The sequence below is a fragment of the Leopardus geoffroyi genome, chromosome A3 (genome assembly GCF_018350155.1).
Source record: "Leopardus geoffroyi isolate Oge1 chromosome A3, O.geoffroyi_Oge1_pat1.0, whole genome shotgun sequence".
Taxonomy (NCBI): domain Eukaryota; kingdom Metazoa; phylum Chordata; class Mammalia; order Carnivora; family Felidae; genus Leopardus; species Leopardus geoffroyi.
In genome coordinates, this window is record NC_059336.1 from 4,270,807 (window position 1) to 4,294,259 (window position 23,453).

The following is a 23,453-nucleotide window of genomic DNA, read 5'->3' on the forward strand; positions in this document are numbered from 1 at the left end:
CTCCACCAGGATCTACACCTGCCGATCCAGCAGAAAGACTTTTTAATTTGTTCTTGGAAAATTAACATGACAAAATGTCAACCAATCGGGTTCTTGTGAGAAAAGTCACCTCGGAAGGTAGTTCATCTCCGAGTCTCTGGTCCCGAGCTCACCGCGACCCGCGGGAGGGACTCCGTTCCTTCGCCAGGGGGAGAACACGGGCAGCAGGGTCTGGGGGCAGCGCGAGCCCCTAGGAGAGGGGGCCGTCCGTAGTAGCGGCTCCACAGTCCCCACCTCCTCCCCCAGGGCCCGGTCCCAAGATGCCGACGGGGCCTCTTTGGCAACGGCTCCTGGGAGGGCTTTCCCACAACTGGTCTCGGAACGTTCTGTGTCAGCTCCGGAGGGTGCGCTGAATTAGTTCACCAGGATGAAGTTAGACTTGCAGTGAGCTTTAACACAGAAGGAAAACAGGCACGGGGTTAGAAACGGGAGGTGAGGGGCGCCTGGGTGGCGCAGTCGGTTAAGCGTCCGACTTCAGCCAGGTCACGATCTCGCGGTCCGGGAGTTCGAGCCCCGCGTCGGGCTCTGGGCTGATGGCTCAGAGCCTGGAGCCTGTTTCCGATTCTGTGTCTCCCTCTCTCTCTGCCCCTCCCCCGTTCATGCTCTGTCTCTCTCTGTCCCAAAAATAAAAAATAAACGTTGAAAAAAAAAAAAAAAAAAAGAAACGGGAGGTGAACGGTGACAAGGTCGCGGCGGAGGGACACGTACGTCCCAACCCTACCTATAAATTCCGTCACGGGGTCATGTTCGCCCTCTGTTTTAATGGTGCCTGCGATGCTGTCGTTTTCCAAGATGGGGAGGAAGAGCTGCACGAAGTCAGAGGTGTACGGGGGAGCGATAACGTCCAGCACCTAGGACGAGAGAGCACCAGGTCGTTCCCCACGCAGCCCACGAGCAGCGTCCCACCATCATCCGATGAAATGGCAGACAGTTGGGGACAGTCACCCTCCCCTCCCCGCTCTTTGCTCCCCGGTGACAATATAAGCCTCCAACGTTAAGACCCCAGGTGGTTCTACAGGCAAAACATAATATGGCTCCTGAAGGTGGGATGTGCTTGGTAAATGGTATGTAACCATTGTCACCACGATTAGCAGAGAGCACAGTTCTCAGAGCTGGGCACAAAATAAACTAAGCCAAAAGGCGCAGCTAGTTAAGAGTAGAAACATGAAACAAACAAACGGTGTATTGCTGACCTCAGTTACAAAATAGCGAATGAGTGAAATGTCAGTGTCCAGCTTCTCCAGACACTTTCGGATGTAACTGACAACAGGAAGTACGTAACCTCGACTCAGCAGGTGAACCATCCTGTCCAACAGGGTCTTCTTCAACTCAAGCTACAAGGGCGGGGGCAGACAAATCCGTCACAACGGGTCCTCTCCCCAGCCTCCAGAAGCCCGTGGCCGCCTGCTCACCTGCTCCATCACGTCCAGCTGGGAGTGCTCCGTCTCAAAAAGCTTAACAAGCAGCTGCAGGACCTGGGGGTGCAGGAGCTGGTGGCAGGTGCTGATCTACAAACACGCCAAAGGGGGCCTCGCTGAGCACCGCGGCCGGGCCCCCGGGCTCACCATCGGTGCCCGGAACCGCCATCACCGTCGCGGCCGGCAGACAGTGGGCGGCTAATGACGGCAGCCCTCGCCCAAAGCCGGTCAGCTTCCGTGCCTTTGCTCGTCCTTTCGGAACACTTGCTAAAAACTGAGAAATCTATGGAGCCGATGAAACAAGTTCCTTCTTTAAATTTTCTTTTTATCTGGGGCCCTCAGGAAGCTCAGTGGTTAAGCGTCCAACTCTTGATTTTGGTTCAGGTCACGATTTCATGGTTCCCGAGTTCGAGCCCCTCACCGGGCTCTCTGATGGGAGCACAGAGCCTGCTTCAGATCCTCTGTCCCCTTAACTCTCTGTCCCTCCCCAGCTTGTGCTCCCTCTCTCAAAAATAGGGGCGCCTGGGTGGCTCAGTCGGTTGAGCATCCGACGTTGGCTCAGGTCATCTCGTGGCTCACAAGTTTGAGCCCCACATCGGGCTCTGTGCTGACAGCTCGGAGCCTGGAGCCTGCTTCTGATTCTGTGTCTCCCCCTCTGCCCCTCCCTCTCTCTGCCCCTCCCCTGCTCGTGCTGTCTAACTCAAGAATAAATAATAAACATTAAAAAAATTAAAATAGATCAGGAAACATTAAAAATTTTTTTCTGGGGGCGGGGGGGGAGCAGAGAGGAAGAGAGAAAATCCCAAGCGAGCTGCATGCTGTCAGTGGAGAGAGCCTGGTGGGGGGCTCAATCTCATGAATGGTGAGATCACAACCTGAGCCAAAATCAAGAGTCAGACGCTTAACAGACTGAGCCATCTAGGCACCCCAAAACCAGTTCCTTAAAAGGAAAATCCTCCCTGAGGATAAAAAGTCACTAGCTCTGTACCGAGTAGCCTGTGGATTCAGTGACAGATGTACTGGCAGGACAGGCACGAGCAGGATAAGGCACGGACACGGAGTGCCGCCCAAGGCCCCGCAGCCCCCGTACCTCGTCCAGCAAGGCCAGGTGTACCGGGGTGTGGTCGGTCTGTAGCTGGAAGTATCGCGGCTCCGACACAGTCCAGTCCACCCACTTGAGCACACCCATGGCCACCACTGGGAACCTACGGGAAAATGGGGCACAATGCTTCCTTTAAATGAAGTTAAAAAAAGAAACGCCACCACCCCATCTATCCCAGCAAGTGGCTCTCCCTCTGCTCTGCCAAGGAGGTGCTGGTCAGAGAGACGGTCTCAGGAGGCCAGGATCCTCTCAACGTGTGCTACAGGGACCCAAACTCAGTTCCTGGCTTATTTTCAACCACTACTGGTTTAAAAGAAGATCGTTAACGCAGAACTCTCAGGGAGCCTGGACTGGGCTGAAGTTTTATTTGGCAAACCCTCTCTCTGTCCCTAGTAGAGACTACCAGGGGAAAGCCTCAAACACCTAAGAGGACCACCCTATCTGTAAGCCTGTCTGATCAACGCAGGCGTCTGTATCCTTGCTGTGATCACGTCACTTCTACACAAGCAACACTTCGTTGGCCTGATTTTTACGGTAAACAGACCCTTCCCTTCAAAGCAGCTTTTGTAATTCTTGTTGGTCTTCCATTTCCTTAGGCTAATTCATGAACAGACTTCTGGCAGATAAGCACCTGAGAAGTACTCGTGCTGCTGAAACAATTTAAAGTTCTCTATATACATTTTACAAAAAAAACTGAAATCACTAAGTGTCTCTGAAGCTTTTGTTAAATACATAAGCTTTTAATAAAATGAAAATTCAACCAACTTCCTCCAGAAGGATCGAGTTCAGAACTAAGGTTTAATTTGCTCACCTAATGCACTGATAAAGTGTACTGAGCTCGGCCACTAGCTCGGAGGCCCCTTTGTTTTCATTACAGCACAAGTTGTGAACAGTCTCCACGGCTTTCGACGTTGACTTCAGCTCATCCTTGTTGATGCCCACACGCTTGTTCTGAACACACACACACACACACACACAGAGTTAGTGAGTCCTGGTGGCCTTGCAGTTGGGGTCATCTGCTACGGGCTACCCCTCTCTGCAAACCCCCTTCCCTGTCCCCGGAGTCGAGTCCATTCGGCTGCCACCCGTCAGAGTCGCCCAGCGTGCAGGAACAAGCCAGTGAGGCTGGGCCTGTGGCAGAGCGGGACCTGCTTATTTCTGTAGTCGCACTTCAAATTCCAGTGTGAAAAGTATTAACAGATGCTATGCACGTTCTCTTGAGACATTCAGCACTGACTATTTCATGCACGAACACTACAAACAGGTTTCTGACACTAGTTGGGCTCATGACTTCTTACAGCCCAAATTCCCAAATAACACCAAAGAGAGGAGGTCACTTGTCCCCCTAAAAGTGCATCGATCCTCAGAACTGATGGTACCTTTTTCCAGGTCTCAACCACGCTGGCAGCATACGCCAAGATGTGGATGTACTTGTGCTTGTGGTCCTGGTTGATCCGGGCCCCTGGTTTAAAGAGCGACTGCATGAACAGGTCCAGGAAGGCCGGTACCCGGATCTGAGGAGACACACACGGCTCGATGAACAGGAACGCGAGGGGGAGACGTCAGGTCAGTCCACACGCGCTTACGGCAGGAGTGAGGGCACGCCGAGGACGTGACGGGGGAGGATGAGGAAAAGGACAGAAACGAATTTGTATTCAGGGACTTAGGAGAAACACAGGCTTTCCAAAATAACCCTTCTAATCGGCATGGAGGGGGTCCCACCTTATTATTAAAATGAAAGCAACTTACAAGTTCAACAGGAGGCGGGTCCATGCTTGTGAACATCTTGAAGAGGACCGTGATGTCGGCCGGATTCAGGGCTCCTTTGGACAACATGGCCCCAAGAGCCTGACAAGCCCTGGGGTAGGAGGCAGCTGTGCCCAGCGCAAGTGTGATCTGACTGGCATCATGACCTCTGGGTGAGGGAAAGCACAGATCCCACTGTTAGGAAGGTGGCTCCCTGCCCTCTCCTTCCTTCTCTGCCTCTTTCCTTCCTTTTTTTCCACACCTCATTCTTGGAATTGTTTGGGTCCCTTTTTTTTTTCATATGTCTGTCATTCACTGGTATCTTGACTGACCCACAAAAACAGCATTTAGAGCTAACTGGGAAAGAAGGGTTGGATCAGCTTGCAGCCTTTCCAAGAGGAGCCACTCACTTTTCATGTCTTATTAAGACTCCGTTAGGAGAGAATAAAGCCAGCAAGGGCTAATTTCGTTCCGTAAGGTATGGACCGCAACAGAACAATTAAACTACTGAATAACTATTTCAGGACCGCTATCATTTGCTACTGATGAATCCTAATATATGAAAACACAGGTTCACAGATCCAGTGAACCGCACAATAATCAAGTACCTTATAAATACTCATCAAAGCCAAACTTCAGAAAGCAAGCTCTCTCCGTGTATCTAAAACCACCCTGACCTTTCTAGCTCTACTAGACAGAAGGGAGTTAATCTGTCCGTCAAGAGGAGGGCCTAGAGTCTCTGCCGGAGGACACAGGGCGAAGGGGGAACTTTGCGGGGAGCACCTAGTCGGGACCAGGACGAGCACAAACACCGTCTCTCACTTCTCCTGGGCGAAGCGCTGCACCTCCTGTGCGATCCTGCGCACGGCGGAGCCTCCTTGCTCCTCCTGGGCCAGCACGGACATCATGGCCTGGGCAAACAGGTACGTGTGCTCCCCATGACACACCATCTTCTGGAACGTTGCAGGGGGAGAGAGTTTGGGGTTCCATAACTGCGGCAGTGACAGATGTCGACAAAAGAGCCAAACCCCCAACCACTCTGCATGCAAGTTATTGTGCTGGAACTGGCCTTCTGACCTGGACATTCTCTCCAGGGAAGAAGCATTTCATGTTTGAAAACGCATGACCCCGATGCACGGCCGCCTTCTGAGACACACAAAGAACTTACGGCAAACTCAGGGAGGTTTTTTTCAAGGTTTTCCTCTCCTCCGTCCAAAATTGTAGCTAGAGAGGTACGGAGCACTCTAGAGAACACTTCCAACTGCTGGCAGGCTGTGGACACGCTCGTTATCTCCCCTTGGTACCCTGCGTCAGAAATCAGCTACAATACAAAAACGAGAGGCCAGACAGAGTGTCAACAGGTAGTGACCACACGTTTCACAGAAAGTTGGCTTGTCGTCAGTGTGCGTGGGAAGGTGGGACAAGCAAACACTGGTCTCGGTCTCAAACGCTTATTGTGATCCCCGCCTCACCACTGACTAGGCTTGTGGCCCCGGCTCACCATCCCATCTCGGTTTCTTCGTGTGTAACATGAAGTGGACGAACGAGGCCTTCTTTTTTTTGTTTTTAAACTAATTTCTGTGTCCAACGTGGGGCTCGAACTCACGACCCCGAGATCAAGAGTCACATGCTCCGACTAAGCCGGCCAAGCGCCCCAAACCAGGCCTCCCTAAAGGGTCCTCTCAGCACACGATGGGACTCTAAAAATACGTTCCCGCCAAATCCTAAAACACAGTCCACGTTGATCCAAAAACACATACACATATTCTGTGCTTTTCTTTGTCGCTGTTCCGATTTACAGAGGCGAAGTGATGGAGACCTTTCCAAAGAAACAGACCACTGCCCAACTAACATAACTCTCACTCATAAACGCCTTCGCCTTTTCTGTGACACTAGTCCCCTGCCTACCTTAACGGTGAAGTTCAGCATCAAGCAGTCTGGATGGGCTTCAGCCAGTTTGTAAAAAAGATCTCTCCACGTGGTATGTGCAATCATTTGTTCAAGCCAAGCTGGGGTCTGCCAACAAACAAATGGACGGCGAGATAAAAGGCCTCGCTTGAGCTTTAGTGAAGACGGTAACGTACAAACAACCACTGGACATTCCAGTTGGAAGAGCCCCCGTGAGCGTCAAGCTCCAGCCCTGTGGTCCCGGCACAGGAAGCAGACCGGAGCTGGCGATGCCACACGGGCAGCTGAGCGGCAGCGCTGGAGCCCTGAAAGCCCACCCACAGCTTCTGGAAGACTCAACCGCACACCAGAGTCACTGAAAGGCGCTTCTTGGAGCCACTCGAGTCTAGGGAAGTACACGTAGTGTGGCCGCAGCACGGGCACAAGTAACGCATATGCCACATCTTGCCCTTGGCAAGAGGAAAAGGCCGTTTCATAGGGCAGAGGTTTTGGCCATCGCCATGTGTGGTGGCCGCAAACACGTGTCTCTCAGCTCCCCTACTGTGTGACTGACAGACCCTCTGAGTCCACCTCCCACCTGTGCCAAGGCCAGCTGCCCGCCGGATACTCCCAGCCACCAATCGAGTTCCACAGGGCTCCCGGCAGGCTGGTTCCCAGGAGACATGGGGCTCCAGTGACAGGGGACTGTGGCCTGAAGACACCCACTGACACTGCTGGAACTTTCTGAAAACTGCCCGGTCGCCTAAGGCTCTTCACCCCCAACCTTCCTTCCTCCCTTCTGCCTTCTGAGCCCAGACCTGCATCATGGCTCCCCAGCCCCCGCCCATCTTCTCTCACGGGCGTGTTGTTCGTATCTCCCGCACACAGAATCCCGTCCTGGCGTCTGCTTCCTGGAGGACCCGGACAAGTACCCCACACCACTCCCAGGACCGGTGCTCGAGAGTCGACAGAAGTGGGAGGTGTGAGTCTGCCAGTCCTCCTCTCTAGTTCACCACCCGTGTGCCTCTCAGTGTGCAAGAGCTCACTACCCTGCAGAGAGCATTTTGAGGGCAATTCTGACTCTACACAATTTCTGTCTCACACCTTGATTTTAGGACCCAACTTTTTGCATTACTTACCTAATACGCCACGTTCCACTGTACACGTGGAATGAGCAAAAGATCCTAGGAACTGGCATTAGAAAAAGAAGACAGACTCCTCACCTCTCCTTCTTCGGTAAAAATAGAATCTGCTTTGCGGGGGTCAAAATGTTTGATCAATAAACTCTTCAAGTGATTTTCCACAGTTTCCTGAACTTGCACTGGTTCAACACCTGAAAGAAAATGAAAACAGCCAGATGGAAAATGGCCACCTCTCAATTTGTTACACTACTTTGGAAAAAGTAGACAGGTCAAAAGTCTGTATGTGAACCAAAGATCACAGAATTGCTTCTGACCACTTGGAATTCGGGACCTCTCATAAAAATTCAGATTTATTAACCTTGGTCAACGGTAAGACCCAAAAAAGGAGCCCAAGGCAGAACACAGAAGGCCGTCTGCCTTCACGGAAAGGACAGCAGCATCTTGGACGCCTCGGTAAAGACAAGGACAAACTGCCAAAACAGACAGGCAGGAGGACAGAAAGACATACCCGACAGGGTGGAAAGAGAGCAGATGCCAGCCGTGAGAGGTGCACCGTGTTCAGGAGCTGGGGCAGCAGGGAACCCACTGCCTTCCAGCAGCACCTACTCCATGACGTCATCTGCACCCAGCTCAGTGGCCTTACAGTGAGGCTCTACCCTGATCAGATTAGCTAAAAGCCACAATCATACCCAGGCCTAAATTATCCATCATCCACCGCTTGCCATAACAGACCTCTTAGAAATGACGCAGTGAGGGTATACAGTCTGACCCCATAATTCTACAACATAGTAGGGAAAACAGCTCCATGAGAATCCCATTTGCAGGCTACCCGTAAACCTCAAATTAGTGAATCAAAGATAGGAATCAAGCAGATGAACATGGGTAAGAAGTTCAGTTCCCACTTACAGAAGTCTTAAAAACCAGGAAAACAAACAAGGCCTTTCCGGTTTATCAGCATTATAATGATCCAAAGGTCTATTAAAAAAAGGTGGGGGGGGGTGACCAGGCAGGACGGGGCCACCCACAAAGCACCTGTCTGAATGAGCCACTCAGCCAGCAGGTTGACCGTCTGGGCCACGGCAGTGTAGTTCTCAGACAGTAGCTGGATAACATTCTCCGGAGACCCTCCTGCCTGAAAATACCTAGAAAAGGTAACAAAAAAAGCTAGGACACTCATAGGAATGTAGGCGGGCATGGGGATCAATGACAAGATAGTCAGGATATTAAGATTTTTAAAGCGGGGGTGGGGTGGGGCGGGGTGGGGTCTAGAAGCTTTCCATTCCCAAATCACATTATTCTGGCTTTTGCAGATCACCCTCTGGGTCCGTTACACACTGTCTCTAAGTTCCCCAGCTTCCTCCCCACACACATGACCTTTCTCACACACCTCTTCAGAGTGTTAAAGATGGAGGGCTCCATTATATAATCCCGGGTAGAAAATTTATGTAGGCATTCTTGCTGGACCTCCGCATCGTCTTCTCCTTCTCCATAATCATCCTCCTGCTGGTGATAAAAAGAGCCAGGCTACTTTTTCATCAGCGCAAGTATCCTGCAATCTCCCCTTAAATCTGCAGAACCCTGTCCATTTCAAAAGCGTTCCACATACGTTACTTCATTTGACTTCTGTGAGCATCTCAGGAAGTGGGCTGGACAAGTAACGAGTGGCTAAGAAAATGGAATCCAGAACCACACCAAGGGGGTCTGTATCGCAACTACATGCTGGCACGCGTGTGTACGGTGGTCACGCAAGGTACTTAAGCTCTCGGGGTAGCCGCTTCCTCCTCTATTAAAGATCATACCAGTGGCTGCCCCCATTGGACTTTTGGAAGGATTCTGTAATCTAATTTCTGGACGAACCAAGCCTAGCGCCTGACGTTCGGTGAGAGTTCAACTATTGTTTTCACTATTATTATTTCACATGTGCCATTTAATGCTTTCCAACAAAGACTGATGGAGTGATTCTCGAAGGCACAAGCCATCAATACGCTGTTAGGAAGCAGAGATCACAGACTTGCCTCCAATCAGCAGGACTGGCTGGATACTAGGCCCTGTTCTGTGTGGAAACAACCTTAGGCAAGTCACTGAATCTAAGAACAAAGCAGGATGATGTGTGACATCAAGGTCCATCCGGTGTTAACACGGTCATCCCAACTACCAGGCAGATGCTTTTTAGATGCTTACTCTGTACTGAACACTGTACTTGCCTCTAGAAATCCCCGGCAATAGAAGACAGGATCTAGCCTTTTCTGCCAAAGGACTTTACAAACGAGGAGAGACCAACCTTCCATGCAAGTGACTAACATGATGGTGTAAGAGCTGGACCAGGGATCAGCAAACCACGGCTCAGGGCCAAATCCGGCCCTTCTGTTTCTCTAAGCAGAGTTTTGGTGGAACACAGCCACACACATTTGAGAATTTTTTGGAATTTTACATATTGTCTATGGCTGCTTTCTCCCTGTCATGGCAGAGTTAAGTAGTCGTGACAGGGACCGGCAAAGCCTAAAATGTTTAGTGTGTGGTCCTTTACCAAAAAGTCTGCCCACCCCTGGGCAATTCTGTAAGCAATGCTTTGGGAGCAGATTCCTTCTGCGGGGACTGGGGAGTCTTGACCTGCCTTGTGCGGGGAGCCTGGAGCAAGGCCGTGAAGGAAGGCTGCCCTTCACCCCGAGACTCGTCCTTGTGGGTCTGTTTTCTGGGGCCTCTGTCCTCAGCCCTACTCTCTCCTGCTACCTCTTCTCTTGGGTGATGCCACCTCCCTGCTCATAAATCTAGAATTTAGCCTGGATCTCTCTCTTTCTCTCGAGCTCCAGACTCAAGTGTCAGCAGTTTATTCTCACTGCCCCTCGGATGCCTGCTACTTCTCCAAACTCATTAGGTCCACAACTGACCTCTGAACAGATCTTTGTCCTACCACCTATGCTTTAGTAAAGGATTCCGTCATCCACCTGGTACCCCAAACTCACAAAGGTGTGAGTCACCCTCAGTTTCTGCTCCCTCACTCCACCGCGCGTCCCGTCGTGAGGACCCGCCCATTCTGCTTCCCACAGGTCTCTCCCCGACGGCCCGCCTTTCCCATTCCTTATTTTGTGCGTGCCTGCAGGAGCAGTATGTCCCGGGCGGCTCAGCCTCACGCCTCCCTTTCGGTCACCTTCCACGTTGACGCCACCACGGTCTTCACAGGCCGCACGTCTGATGCTTCTCTCTTGCGTAAAGTTTCCAGTCTCCCTCAGAAAGGCTCTCCAACCTCCAGCGTGACTTTAACCCTTCACTTGTCACCTGGCCGGTCTCGTCTCCTGCCAGCCCCCACCGGCAACCCGAAGCCAGACTGCACTACCAGCATTCAGCAGCCCTTAATTGTCATCACCTGGACTTAGCATCACCGTGGCCTCCGTGCGCGTCTTCCGCCTCTCAGGTCCAGTAACGTGAAAACGAAAACCGACCCACCCCCATCGTTCAAAATCCAGCTCATGTCACCCCTTCGGTCACCTTGCTGGACTTCCTCTTCCTCCTCTGAGCAGTCAGCACGTACGTGAAGGGAACATCTGGTCCACCCCTCTCATCACCGAGAGCCTATGAGGGTCGGTGCACCGAATGGGGGTCATGACGAAAGTTCCCCAAATGCGAGACTCCCCAGCCTCCTGTCGGCGGGGTCTACGCTTGGCTCTGCCGTTCCTAGCAGCACACACTAGGGCACAAAGTGGACTGTCGGGTTATAAAACGAGGGCCCTGGTCTAGACGGCCCCTGGATATGCCTCAGTGGTAAGGTCATGACTGGAAGGCCCAGAGTGACCAGTGCTGTGACGTTGTGAACAGGACGCTCGGAACACGAAGCCACCACTAAGCTCATTCACGTCCCATTGGTTGTCCAGCGGTGTAATAAAGTCGCGGTGGAGACAAAGGACCTGGGCTGGGTCCCCATTCCTTCGCCAGCTCGCAATCCTGCGAGGGGAGTGAGACAGCGCGAGCACGGGCCGTCCGCTGAAGCTGCCTCCAAACACACGAACCTTGTGCTGTCACTCCCTGCCCCAAACTCTTGAACAAGTCACGTTCAGCAGCCGTCAAAGGCCCTTCAGACCTGGTTCCCTCGCAGACCTCGGGCCGCCGCATCCACCAGACGGCTCACCACCGAGGACTCCTTTCTGCTCCACAAACACAGCACCTGTCTTCGCATCTCCGATCCTCAGCTCCCAAGCCCTCCTTGCACCCCTGCCCCCTTCAACCACCTGCGCCCCACTCCGTCCTTCCTTCAAAGCGCTCGGTATTTCCCACACCTGATGTGCACTCTTGCTAAACGGCAAATCCCCAGGCTCCCCTCCAGGCCAACCTATCTGTCTCCAGGGGAGGGACCTGAGAAGCTGCAAGTTAAACAAGCACTTCGGGTGGGTTTTCAGATTAGAATAAACTTGGACTACACTGGCAGGGCTGGGGCTACCAGGTCGGAGTTCCCCACCCTCCTGGGGGGACAAGGGAAGACCCCTCCTCAGCCTCCATACCAAACCCCTCCAGGTCAACGATGGAAGGATTGACTGGATCAGACCAAAGCACCGAAAAGTACGTTTTACAAACAGTAAAACACGTGTTACGAAAGCCCAAAGTTGCACTTTCCCCCTCATGATGCTGGTTTGGACTTTCTAAGCGACTTAGTTGTTCAAATTTGGCGCTCTGAGCCCGATCCGCCGTCGAGTTCGTGCGTTATATGCCTGGCGGGCCGGTAGGCCGAAGCCGGCCCCAAGGGAGTGGCCACTGGGACCACTGGTAGGGGCGTCTACCCCTCCGCCGCCCAGACCCCAGCGAGGCGGCCGCGGCGCCGGGGGACCTCGCGCCCGGGTCTCCCGCCCCGTCCCCGCCCCCACTCGTTTGCAAGGGAGGAAACGGAGACGCACAGAGGCCGCGTGCTCGCCCCTCGACGGGCAGCGGCGCTCTGGGCGGGCCCCGCTGGCCCGGGGACGAAGGCGGGTGGCGGGCGCTCTGGGGGCGCGGGGAGCGCGCCCCGGGCGGGGAGGGGGCGGGGCGGGCTGTGCTTGAACCACTCGGTGACCGCGGGGCCCGGCGCGGCGGGGGCGGGGCCGGCCCGCCGGCGACGGAGACCAACGGTCCTCGTCGGGGGCGCCCGGCGCCCCCCCTCACCTGGCCGCCGTCAGCTTCGTCGCCCCACTCGGCCGCGCTCCCGAAGTAGTCCTCCTCCATGATGGCGCCCGGCGCGGCCCCCGCCATCCTCTCCCGCGAGCGCGCGCGAACACGGCGCATGCGCACGGGCAGAGGCGGGCGAGCGCACGCGCGGTCCCGCGGCTCCGCCCCCCCCGCGGCCGCGCGCCTCCGTCCGGGGAAGGGGCGGGGCACAGAGAGCGGCCCTTCAGTCGTGGCTCCAGGCGCCCGGACCCCGGCGGGAGCCGGCGGGAGGCGGGACCTGAGCGAGGGGGCGGGGCACAAAGGCTGTCCTGGGCTGGTGGCTCTGGGCCCCCGGGGAGGAAAGAGCGCCCGGAAGGGGTCCTGGAGCACAGCCTGGGTGGGTCCCAGGGGTTTTAACTCCGGATAGAAGTTAAAGACCAGACTCGCTCTTGTCCTGGGTTCGGGTCCCGGCTCCACTCCTTCTTCGCCGTGACTTTCGGTCCTGAGAGCATCAGTTTTCTCACCTGACAACAGGGCACAAGAGCAGGGCTGACCTATTGGGCCTAGTGTCCAGGGCCCACGAAAATGTTCCCATTTCCTTTAAAATCAGAATAACAATGCATATTGTAATAATGAATCCAGCCTGGATTGTATTAGTATAGTTGGTATACTAATTCTACCAGTGGATGCAGTGCAATACATAACATTAAATACCTCTTTATGGAAGAAGGGCCCGCGAAGGCCAAACTGCTCTCAAATGCCCTGGAAACGAGAGTCTACCTCGTGGGGTAGTCGTTAAGGATAACTGAGATGATGCTTTTTTTTTTTTTTAATTTTTTTTTTCAACGTTTATTTATTTTTGGGACAGAGAGAGACAGAGCATGAACGGGGGAGGGGCAGAGAGACAGGGAGACACAGAATCGGAAACAGGCTCCAGGCTCTGAGCCATCAGCCCAGAGCCCGACGCGGGGCTCGAACTCACGGACCGCGAGATCATGACCTGGCTGAAGTCGGACGCTTAACCGACTGCGCCACCCAGGCGCCCCTGAGATGATGCTTTTTAAGCCCACATCATGGTTCCCTGCACGTAGTAGGAGATGCCAAAGTGATAGGCTTGTGATCATCATAGAAAGATCTGAGCAGGGACGTCAACACTGTCAGATCTGGGTGCTTGGAGAGAAAGCCCGGGTCGGTGAGGAAGAGCACTAGAGATGTGAGCTCGAGGATATTGATGATAGCGACCATTTCCAGAGTGCTTACCGGGAACTGTGATTTCGTTCATTCCTTCTCTTATTCATTCGACTCCTGTTTATGGAGCGCCCCAATCATCTGGCCCCATGCTACTCCTCCAGCTCACTGGTGAACAAATCAGACCTGGGCTTTGTCCTGGAGGAGCCTACCTTCTACTGAGGGAGCTGAACAGGGAGCAAACAAAAGTAATGACAGAAGGTAACAAATGCTGGTGTTCTATGATAATGGGGGGGGGGCAACTTTGGACCATCAGACAAGGCTTCTTTGTGAAACTTACATTTGAGCTGAGAGTCATAGGACGAAAGAAGTCAAGCGTGCTTGGACCAAGCAGAGAGCATTTGAGGAGCCAAGGCTTGCCATGTGTCCTGGCAACGCAAAGCCCACTGCCCCTGGCACCTGGCGAGCCAGGGAGAAGCCTGGATGAAGTGGGCAGGACAGGGAGGCCAGATGTTGGTGAGGAGTTAGGATGTTAACTGAGGGGTATGTGGAAGGATTTCATGCAATAACGTATGCAGGGCACTGAGCACGGAGCTTGCACACAATCAGTGTTCAGTAAGGATGAGTTATTACGATGGGGATGAAATATTTTGGGGGTCTTTTGGTTTGCTTGCTTTGCGGAAGTGACAGGACCATATTTGGGTTTTCAAAGCTGAGTTCCATACCTGAGGCAGGAGGCTTTATGGAGGGGAACATGGAGCTGGGAAAGGAATTTAAGAGGCCTCAGTGAGAGTTATCCAGGAGACTGAGAAGGGACCAGGGTGGCTGCTGGGAGATTGTCCCCAAGATGTGGTAACCTGACACTTTCAGGGGGCCAAGGAGTGCACCCAGGAAGATGTTGCTGAGACTGGTAGCCTACGTGTCTGAGGTGGCACGCAGTGAAACAGGGAGCCCAGGAGGAGGGCGGGTTTTCCGCACAGAACCACAATGTGTTGGATAACGAGTTCAGATTGGGATGTGCTGAATTGGAGGTGCCATCAGAACAGCCATGTGGAGATGTCTTTCAGGTGGCTGGGGGTGGAAGTCTGCAGCTCCAGAATCCATGATTCAAGCTCTAGCTTCTATTCACAAGATTAAAGTGCATTAAGTTAATGAGTGCCCCTGCTGTTGGCTGGCTTCAGCGTTCATTTTCGTTTGCTTTCTGAAAACGTTGCAAAGAATGGATGGCTGTTAAACTCCTACTACCTCTCCCCTTGGATTTTTTTTGTTTTAATAGTGCCTGAATTGAAAGCAGGCAAATTAATATATGGATAACTAATCACTCCTACAGAATCAGGGATTGTTTCACTCACCTCTCGTTCAACCTCAACAGGTGACTCATTATTAACCGGATTAACGAACAACCCTTTAATGAAAGCATTACATTCGATCTATAAGTCGCAATGATGTAGAATAATTGAGTCTGTAGGTCTTGCCTCCCGAGATATTGTTGACCTGTTGATTTTTGAAAAGCCTCATCTAAAATGTCCACATTAGCTTACATTGCTGAAAGTAAATAAAGCCATTTAAGATATTTTCCCATCTAAGAAAGATTCTGGCGGAGCATTACCATGGAAATGAGAAGTTGGTTCCCCTTAATCCACTCAAGAAATATTCACTGAGCGCCTACTTTGTGTTGAGTGCTGTGACACGGTCGTAAAGCACAGACACAGCCTGCCTGGTGCGAAGGGCAGAGAAAAGAAAAGCCATCTCAGATGATAGTGGAGAGGGGAGGGGGTTCAAGGAGAGGTGAAGGAAGGTCTTTCTAGGGAAACTGTGTTTAAGCTAAGACTTCAGACTTGAACCTGGAGGACAACGACCGTGGGGCACAGTTGGAAAAATGAAGGTGACGGTGAAAGAAAAGGACTGGAGGGCAGATGTGGGAGAAGTGGGGAGAGAGAGGGAGGGAGGGAGGCCGGAGCCAGATGACCTAGAAACTCGCAAGTGGTTTGGACTTCATCCCCAGGATAATGGGTGACCATTGAAAGCTTTGAAACACAGGAGTGATGCGATCAGATGTAGGGTTTTCCGAAGGTCGTTCTGGCTGCCGTGGAGAAAGGATGTGAAGGAGCAAAGTAGAGGCGGGGATGCTGTTAGTGGACTTGACCGGGTGAGACCTGGTGGTAACTGAGAATGAGGCAGGCGTAAGGATGAAGCCAGGACACGTGGGAGAGGCTTAGGAGGCCACACAGTGGCCTTTGCAGGGTCTTACTGGGTGAGTGTAGACCAAATACCCAAGTGTTTAAATTCTCCATCCTCCCATCCCATTTCACCACACTGCTCTCATTCTTCTGTCTCCTTCCTGCTGCTGAACTACACCTGCCAACGCCGAAAGTTTTCCATATCCCAAAACACTTCCCCGTTTTCATCTATTCAATGGTGCAAGAGAAACGGGCACAGACAGCTGCAATCCTCTTTTTTTTTTTTTTTTAATGTTTTTATTTATTTTTGAGACAGAGAGACAGAGCATGAGCAGGGGAGGGGCAGAGAGAGAGAGGGAGACCCAGAATCCGAAGCAGGCTCCAGGCTCTGAACTGTCAGCACAGGGCCCGACGCGGGGCTCGAACCCACAGACCGTGAGATCATGACCTGAGCCGAAGTCGTTCGCGCCACCGACCGAGCCACCCAGGCGCCCCTGCAACCTTCTTGGAATATTATCCTTTCTCTGCATCCAAGGCACACACTTTCCTGGCTCTCTCCCTCCCTACCCCTTCAGCTCTTCCTCCTCAGACTTCTCCCTCTGAGCTGTCCCTCTGCCTGTTCTCTAGATCCTTCGGGTCCCCAGGACCTAGGTGTGGACCCTCCTCTTCTTCCGCTCTCTTCCTGGGGGGCTCCCGCCCGTGCCCCCATCCTAAAACCATCTGTAGGCTGAGAACTCTCAAGGGTGTCTTCTCCGATCTCCGGACCCATGTTTCCAATTGACCTAACTGTCCCTTGACCTTACCATAGGTTTCCCTGTGGGCATCTCCACATCGGCAGGAGCACCCCAAATGTGGTCCTCCCACGGGAAATAGGGCTACCAGCTCCACAATGAGCAATGCCAAACGCCTGGAAGTCATCCCTGATTCCACGGTGCTGCACACCCACCCGCTGCTAAGGCAAATCCCGCATCAGTTCCACCGTAAGAGCATACATGCAATCTATCCACTCCTGTCTCCACTGCTCCCACTCGATCCAGGTCTCCACTGGCCCTCACTCACATGTCTGCAATAGCCTTGAACAAACCCGACTACGTCTGTCCTTGCTCTATTACAGTCCATTCTCCCAACATCCACAAAGCATTTTCTTTTTGAATTTTGCCAAGTCACTTTATCAGAAAGAAAGAAATCCAAAGATGGCAAGGCGGGTGCTGGAAGGATTTGGGCAAGTTGAGATGGGAGGAAAGAACATTTTAGGGAGGAGGAACAAGAAGGAAAGGCGTGGGGAAGAAGAATGTCTCCGTTCGGTCGATCCACGGGAAAGGGAGAGGGGCAGCTGGGCCCTGAATTACACGCTACAAATTTTAAGCTTCGTCCTGTCGGGTGTAGGCAATGGAAAAGTATGAAGACTTTTGAGCAGGAAAATCACGTGGACAGACCTTCATATGATGAGAATAATCTGGCAGCTGTGTCTATAATGATTTAGAGGGTATGGTTTCCACCCCTTAATTTCCTTCTGTTTCTCTAAGGTGACTCATTTGCCATCATAAAGTTCTCGAGTACTTCTTTCTTCAAGAGATGGTGTTTAATTTTCCCGCTGGGTGGGGGCTGAACTTAGCTATTCACTTCTTTTTTTTTTTTTTTTTTTTTTTAATTTTTTTTTTTCGACGTTTATTTATTTTTGGGACAGAGAGGGACAGAGCATGAACGGGGGAGGGGCAGAGAGAGAGGGAGACACAGAATCGGAAACAGGCTCCAGGCTCTGAGCCATCAGCCCAGAGCCCGACGCGGGGCTCGAACTCACGGACCGCGAGATCGTGACCTGGACGAAGTCGGATGCTTAACCGACTGCGCCACCCAGGCGCCCCTTAGCTATTCACTTCTAATGAGCGCAGCGAAGCAGGGCCACCGTGAGGCTTCTCAGACTAGGTCATAAAAAGACCCTGTGACTTCCATCTCGGTTACACTGTCTTTTGCATTACTCGCTTTGGAGGAAGACCGATGCCATGCCATGGGCAACCCTCCGGAGAGACTCACATGGTGAGGAACTGAGGCCTCCTACGACAGCCAAGGAAGCGAACCTGGAAATGGATTTTGACCCCCAGTCAGGACCAGGTGACAACTTGACTGCAACCCCATGAGAGAACGTGAATCAGAAGCATGAAGGTAAACTGCTTCTAAATTTCTGACCTACGGAAACTATGAGATAATAAATATGTGTTGTTTTAAGCCAATACATTTGGGGTATTTCTTACGAGCAATACTTAACTAATTGCTTTCTTACGAGCAATACTTAACTAATACAAGTATCCAGGGTGTTTTTAAAAATGTAGGTTGGAGGGGGGCACCTGAGTGGCTCAGTCGGTTAAAGCGTCCGACTTTACCTCAGGTCATGATCTCACAGTTTGTGAGTTCGAGCCCCGAGCCGGACTCTGTGCTGACAGTTCAGAGTCTGGAGCCTGCTTCGGATTCTGTCTCCATCTCTCTGCCCCTCTCCTGCTTGCACACTGTCTCTCTCTCTCTCTCTCAAATATAAATAAACATTTAAAAAATATTCAAAAAGAAAGTAAGTTGGGGCACCTGGGTGGTTCAGTTGGTTGAGCATCTGACTTTGGCTTAAGTCATGATCTCACAGTTCGTGAGTTGGAGCCCCACATGGGGCTCTCTGCTGTCAGCACCGAACCTGCTTGGCATTCTCTCTCCCTCCCTCTCTCCCCTCCCCTGCATTCTCTCTCTCTCTCTCTCTCTCAATAAATAAGCTTAAAAAATAAAAAAGCTAGACAGGGGCGCCTGGGTGGCTCAGTTGGTTAAGTGTCTTGACTTCGGCTCAGGTCATGATCTCATGGTTCATGGGTTCGAGCCCCACATCAGGCTCTGTGCTGACAGCTTAGAGCCTGGAGCCTGCTTCAGATTCTGTTTCCTTCTCTCTCTTTCCCTCCCCCATTTTCCATGTTCTCTCTTTCTCTCCCTCTCTCTCTCTCTCTCCCCATCTCTCAAAAATAAATAAACATTAAAAAACTTTTTTAAAAAGCTGGATAAAACTGTCAAACATAGCCACCATAACCCGCTGGACATTGGTCATACAATAAACTGAGATTTATTAATGAAAATTATGAAACTTCAGTTCAGTATGAAATCTGTGACGTTTTTGCCTGTGGATGTTCCTATTCTTTTTTCTTTTTTTAAGATTTTAAGTAATCTCTGAACCCAGTGGACTTGAACTCACAACCCGGAGATCAAGAGTTGTACGCTCCAGCAACTGAGCCAGCTGGGCGCTCCTGGATGCCCTTACGCTTGAAAGCAATAAGAGAAAGACCAAAAGTGACAAAGACAAGAAAAGAACAGAAAATCTCCAGAAACAACAAAAAAAACCAAGTAATAAAATGGCACTAAGTACATATTTATCAATAATGACTCTGAAAAAAAAATGACTCTGAATGTAAATGGACTAAATGCTCCAATCCAAAGAAACAGGGTGTCCGAATGGATTTAAAACAAACAAACAAACAAACAAACAAGCAAACAAAAAACCAAGACCCATCCATATGCTGCCTACAAGAGACTCACTTCAGACCTAAAGACACTTGCCGGTTGAAAGCAAGGGGACGGAGCACTAGTTATGGTACAGATGGATGTCAAATGAAAGCGACAAGGGAAATACGATTGGTGACTGACTTCTCATCAGAAATAATGGATCCAAGAGCAGTAGAATGACATACTCAACATGCTGAAATAAAACACACTGTCAAGCACGAATTCCATACCTAGCAAATATAAAAAGTGAAGGTGATGGGGCGCCTGGGTGGCTCAGTCGGTTAAGCGTCCGACTTCAGCTCAGGTCACGATCTCACAGTCTGTGAGTTCGAGCCCCGCGTCAGGCTCTGGGCTGATGGCTCAGAGCCTGGAGCCTGTTTCCGATTCTGTGTCTCCCTGTCTCTCTGCCCCTCCCCCGTTCATGCTCTGTCTCTCTCTGTCTCAAAAATAAATAAACGTTAAAAAAAAATAAAAAAAAAAAAAGTGAAGGTGAAACAAATACTTTTGCAGATAAACAAAGACTGAAAGAATTTGTTGATAGGAGATCTGCCTTCCAAGAAATACTACAGGAAGCTCTTCAAGTTGAAATTAGCACCAGACGGTAACTTGAATTCATGAGAAGATATGAAGAGGAGCAGAAACGGTAAACGTAGCAGATTCTGTAAGTAAATTCCGTCTCTTCTCTTGCCTTTTAACACAATATGAGATTGGGCGAAGCAATAATCCTAACACTGTATGGTTGCGTTTATAATGACGCCAAGGACGGGGAGAAAAATGAGATGTGCTGGAGAAAGTTCCTGTACGTAACTGAAATTTAGTATTCTGAAGCAGATTGTGCTAAATTAAAATGCATGTTGGAATCCTTAGAGCAACCACTAATAAAATAACTCAAAAGATAGTACAAAAAAAATAGACAAGTCAAAGTGATTCATGAAAACATATTTAACATAAAATAAGATAGCAAAGGAGAACAAAAGAGAGACATACGACAGAGAGAAAATAAACAGTAAAATGACAGGCATAAATCTAATCATATCCAGTCTTGAACAGACTAAATATTTCCAAAGACAGAAACTGTCAGAACGGATGAAAAAGCAAGACCCAACTATGTGCTATCTATACATGGAAACACCATAGATTGAAAGACACAAATGGATTGAAAGCAAAGGGATAGAAAAAAAGACATACCATGCAAATAGTAACATTACAAAGCTGGAGTTTCTGGGGCGCCTGGGTGGCTCAGTCAGTTGAGCGTCCGACTTCTGCTCAGGTCGTGATCTCACGGTTCCTGAGTTTGAGCCCCGCATCGAGCTCTGTGCTGATGGCTCGGAGCCTGGAGCCTGCTTCCGATTCTGTGTCTCCCTCTCTCTCTCTGTCCCTCCGCCGCTCATGCTCTGGCTCTCTCTCTCTCAAAAATAAATAAACATTAAAAAAAAAAGCTGGAGTTTCTATATTAATATCAGATAAATAGACTTTAAGACAGCTCATAATGATAAACAGTCAATATGTGAGTTAGATATAACAATTATAAATGTATATGGATATTATCAACCTCTGTCGATTAACCCAAAGAAATAAAGGAAAGGTTGACTTAACTGAAAGGAAAAATAGACAATCCAATATCGGTAGGTAGAGATTTCAATACCTCACTCTCAACAATTCATGAACAACTGGACAAAAAAAGTCAGCGAGGGTAAGACTGTGAAACGGTACGCCAGCTATGGAAAACAATATGGCAGTTCTTCAGAAAATTAAAAATAGTATTACCGTATGGCCCAGCAATTCCATTTCTGAGTATATACCCCAAAGAACTGAAAGCTGGGTCTCAAAGAGGTATCTGTACACTCTTGTTCATAGCAGCACTATTGACAATAGCCAAGAGGTGGAATTAACCTAAATGCCCACGGATGGATAACTGAGTAGACAGAATGTGGTATATGCATACAGGGCAATGGTATTCAGGCTTTAAAAGGATGAACATAGTACACGCTACCTGCTACAACATGGATGAGCCAGTGGCCATTATGTTAAGTGAAACAAGCCAGTCACAAAGAGATACATACTGTATGAGTCCACTTATATGAGGTGTCTAAAATACTTAAATTCACAGAGGGGCGCCTGGGTGGCTCAGTCGGTTGGGCGTCCGACTTCAGCTCGGGCCACGATCTCTCAGTGTGTGAGTTCGAGCCCCGCGTCGGGCTCTGTGCCGACAGCTCGGAGCCTGGAGCCTGCTTCGGATTCTGTGTCTCTCTCTCTCTCTCTCTCTCTCTCTCTCTCTCTCTGCCCCTGCCCTGCTCACGCCTCTGTCTCTCTCTCTTTCTCTCAAAAGTAAATAAACGTTAAAAAAAAAATTAAAATACTTAAATTCACAGAAACAAAGTAGGACGGCGGTTATGAGGGGGCTAAGGGTAGTTGCTTTTTCGTGGGTGTAGAGTTTCAGTTTTGCAAGATGAAAAAGTTCTGGAGATCCCTCTCTCAACAATGGGAACATATTTAGCATTACTAAACTGTACATTTAACCATGGTTAAGATGGTACATTTTATGTTATGTTTTTTGTTGTTGTTGTTGAGAGAGAGAGAGAGGAGGAGAGGGAGAGAGAATCTCAAGCGGGCGACCCGTCATGTCATGTGTTTTTATCACAGTTTCCAAAAATCCACAGGGATACAGAAGATTCGAATAACGCTCTCAACCAACTTGACCTAACCTTTATAGAAAAGACCCAAAGGCTAAAGAATACACATTCTTTTCAAGAGCGCATGGAACATTCTCCAGGATCCACCATCGGCTGGACCACAAAACAAGGCTCAAATTCTTAAAGATTAAAACCATACAAAGTACGTTCTCTGGCCACAGCAGAATTAAAATGGAAACCCCCCACTTGAAAGACACCTAGGAAAACCTGAAGATTTTCAAAATTGAGCAACACTTCTAAATAACTTACAGAGCCAAAAGGAAATCACGAGAGAAGTTAAAAAAAAACAACGTTGAGGAGAATTAAAACCACGACGTAAGGAAATGTACGGGATGTGACTAAGCAGTCACATATAAATTACGGTGGAATTTATAGCTGTAGGTGCCTATCTTGGAAAAGAAGGCAGGTCTCAAATCAATAATCTAATACAACACATTAATAAAAGAGAAGACAGACCTCCCACTCCTCCAGCTTTCCAGGGTTTCTCCCACTGGTCTCTGGCCTCTCTCGCCAACCCCTCCTTCTCCTCCTCTTGGCCATTAAATGTTGAAGATTCATTTTTTTTTTTTTTTCCTTTTTTCCAAAACATGTTTATGTATTTTGAGGGGGGGGAGGGACAAAGAGAGAAAGAATCCCAGGCAGGCTCCACGGTTAGCGTAGAGCCTGACACGGGGTTTGAACTCACAAACCTTGAGGTCATGACCTGAGACGAAGTCAGGCATCAGACGCTCAACTGACCGAGCCCCCCAGGCGGCCCCTAAAGGTAGGTTCTTAGGGCTCGCTCTAGGCCTTCTCTCTCGCTCTGTATTTGCACCCCCACCCACAGATTCCGTCGCCCTTTTGCCCCGTGACTCCCAAATGGAGCTCCCCAGCCCTAAGTTCTTCTCTGTGCTCCAGGCCATTACACATCCACCTCTCTGTCAACAGCTCCTGGGGTCTCTTAAGGCATTTCTTTTTTATTAAAAAAAAAAAAATTTTTTTCTTTTTTTAACATTTATTTATTTTTGAATAGTAATTTTTTTTTTCAACGTTTATTTATTTTTGGGACAGAGAGAGACAGAGCATGAACGGGGGAGGGGCAGAGAGAGAGGGAGACACAGAATCGGAAACAGGCTCCAGGCTCTGAGCCATCAGCCCAGAGCCTGACGCGGGGCTCGAACTCACGGACGGCGAGATCGTGACCTGGCTGAAGTCGGACGCTTAACCGACTGCGCCACCCAGGCGCCCCAACATTTATTTATTTTTGAGACAGAGAGAGAGCATGAACAGGGGAGGGTCAGAGAAAGAGGGAGACACAGATTCTGAAACAGGCTCCAGGCTCTAAGCTGTCAGCACAGAGCCCGATGCGGGGCTCGAACCCACAGACCACGAGATCATGACCTGAGCCGAAGTCGGACGCTTAACCCACTGAGCCACCT

General features: G+C 50.4%; 1 protein-coding gene across 3 annotated transcripts; it reads right to left on the bottom strand.

Moving 5' to 3' along the window:
* Positions 1-25: 25 nt before the first annotated feature.
* Positions 26-12,602, bottom strand: NELFCD (negative elongation factor complex member C/D). 3 transcript variants are annotated; one of them, XR_006703015.1, is made up of 15 exons: positions 12,462-12,593; positions 8,722-8,837; positions 8,367-8,476; positions 7,416-7,525; positions 6,214-6,321; positions 5,474-5,626; positions 5,128-5,258; positions 4,309-4,474; positions 3,939-4,073; positions 3,371-3,510; positions 2,548-2,662; positions 1,452-1,547; positions 1,322-1,373; positions 761-890; positions 26-428 (listed from the first exon to the last, which is right to left on the bottom strand). XR_006703015.1 is itself a non-coding variant. In XM_045444089.1 (15 exons), the coding sequence occupies exons 1-15, from the start codon at positions 12,579-12,581 to the stop codon at positions 394-396; spliced, it is 1,806 nt and encodes a 601-aa protein (XP_045300045.1). In that variant the 5' UTR covers positions 12,582-12,602; the 3' UTR covers positions 26-393. The 3 variants fall into 3 exon arrangements, 2 of the variants coding, with proteins under 2 accessions (XP_045300045.1, XP_045300046.1); XM_045444089.1 differs by having other exon boundaries at positions 1,233-1,373; positions 12,462-12,602; XM_045444090.1 differs by having other exon boundaries at positions 1,233-1,373; positions 8,722-8,834; positions 12,462-12,585.
* Positions 12,603-23,453: the final 10,851 nt, after the last annotated feature.

Excerpts from the sequence above, each read along its gene's own strand:
- NELFCD (XM_045444089.1), bottom strand. The coding sequence starts at position 12,581 with ATGCGCCGTGTTCGCGCGCGCTCGCGGGAGAGGATGGCGGGGGCCGCG. Across the intron at positions 6,322-7,415 it reads TTTTTACCGAAGAAGGAGAG|ACCCCAGCTTGGCTTGAACA; the intron begins GTGAGGAGTCTG and ends GTTTGTTGGCAG. Across the intron at positions 5,259-5,473 it reads AAAACCTCCCTGAGTTTGCC|AAGATGGTGTGTCATGGGGA; the intron begins GTAAGTTCTTTG and ends GCAACGTTCCAG.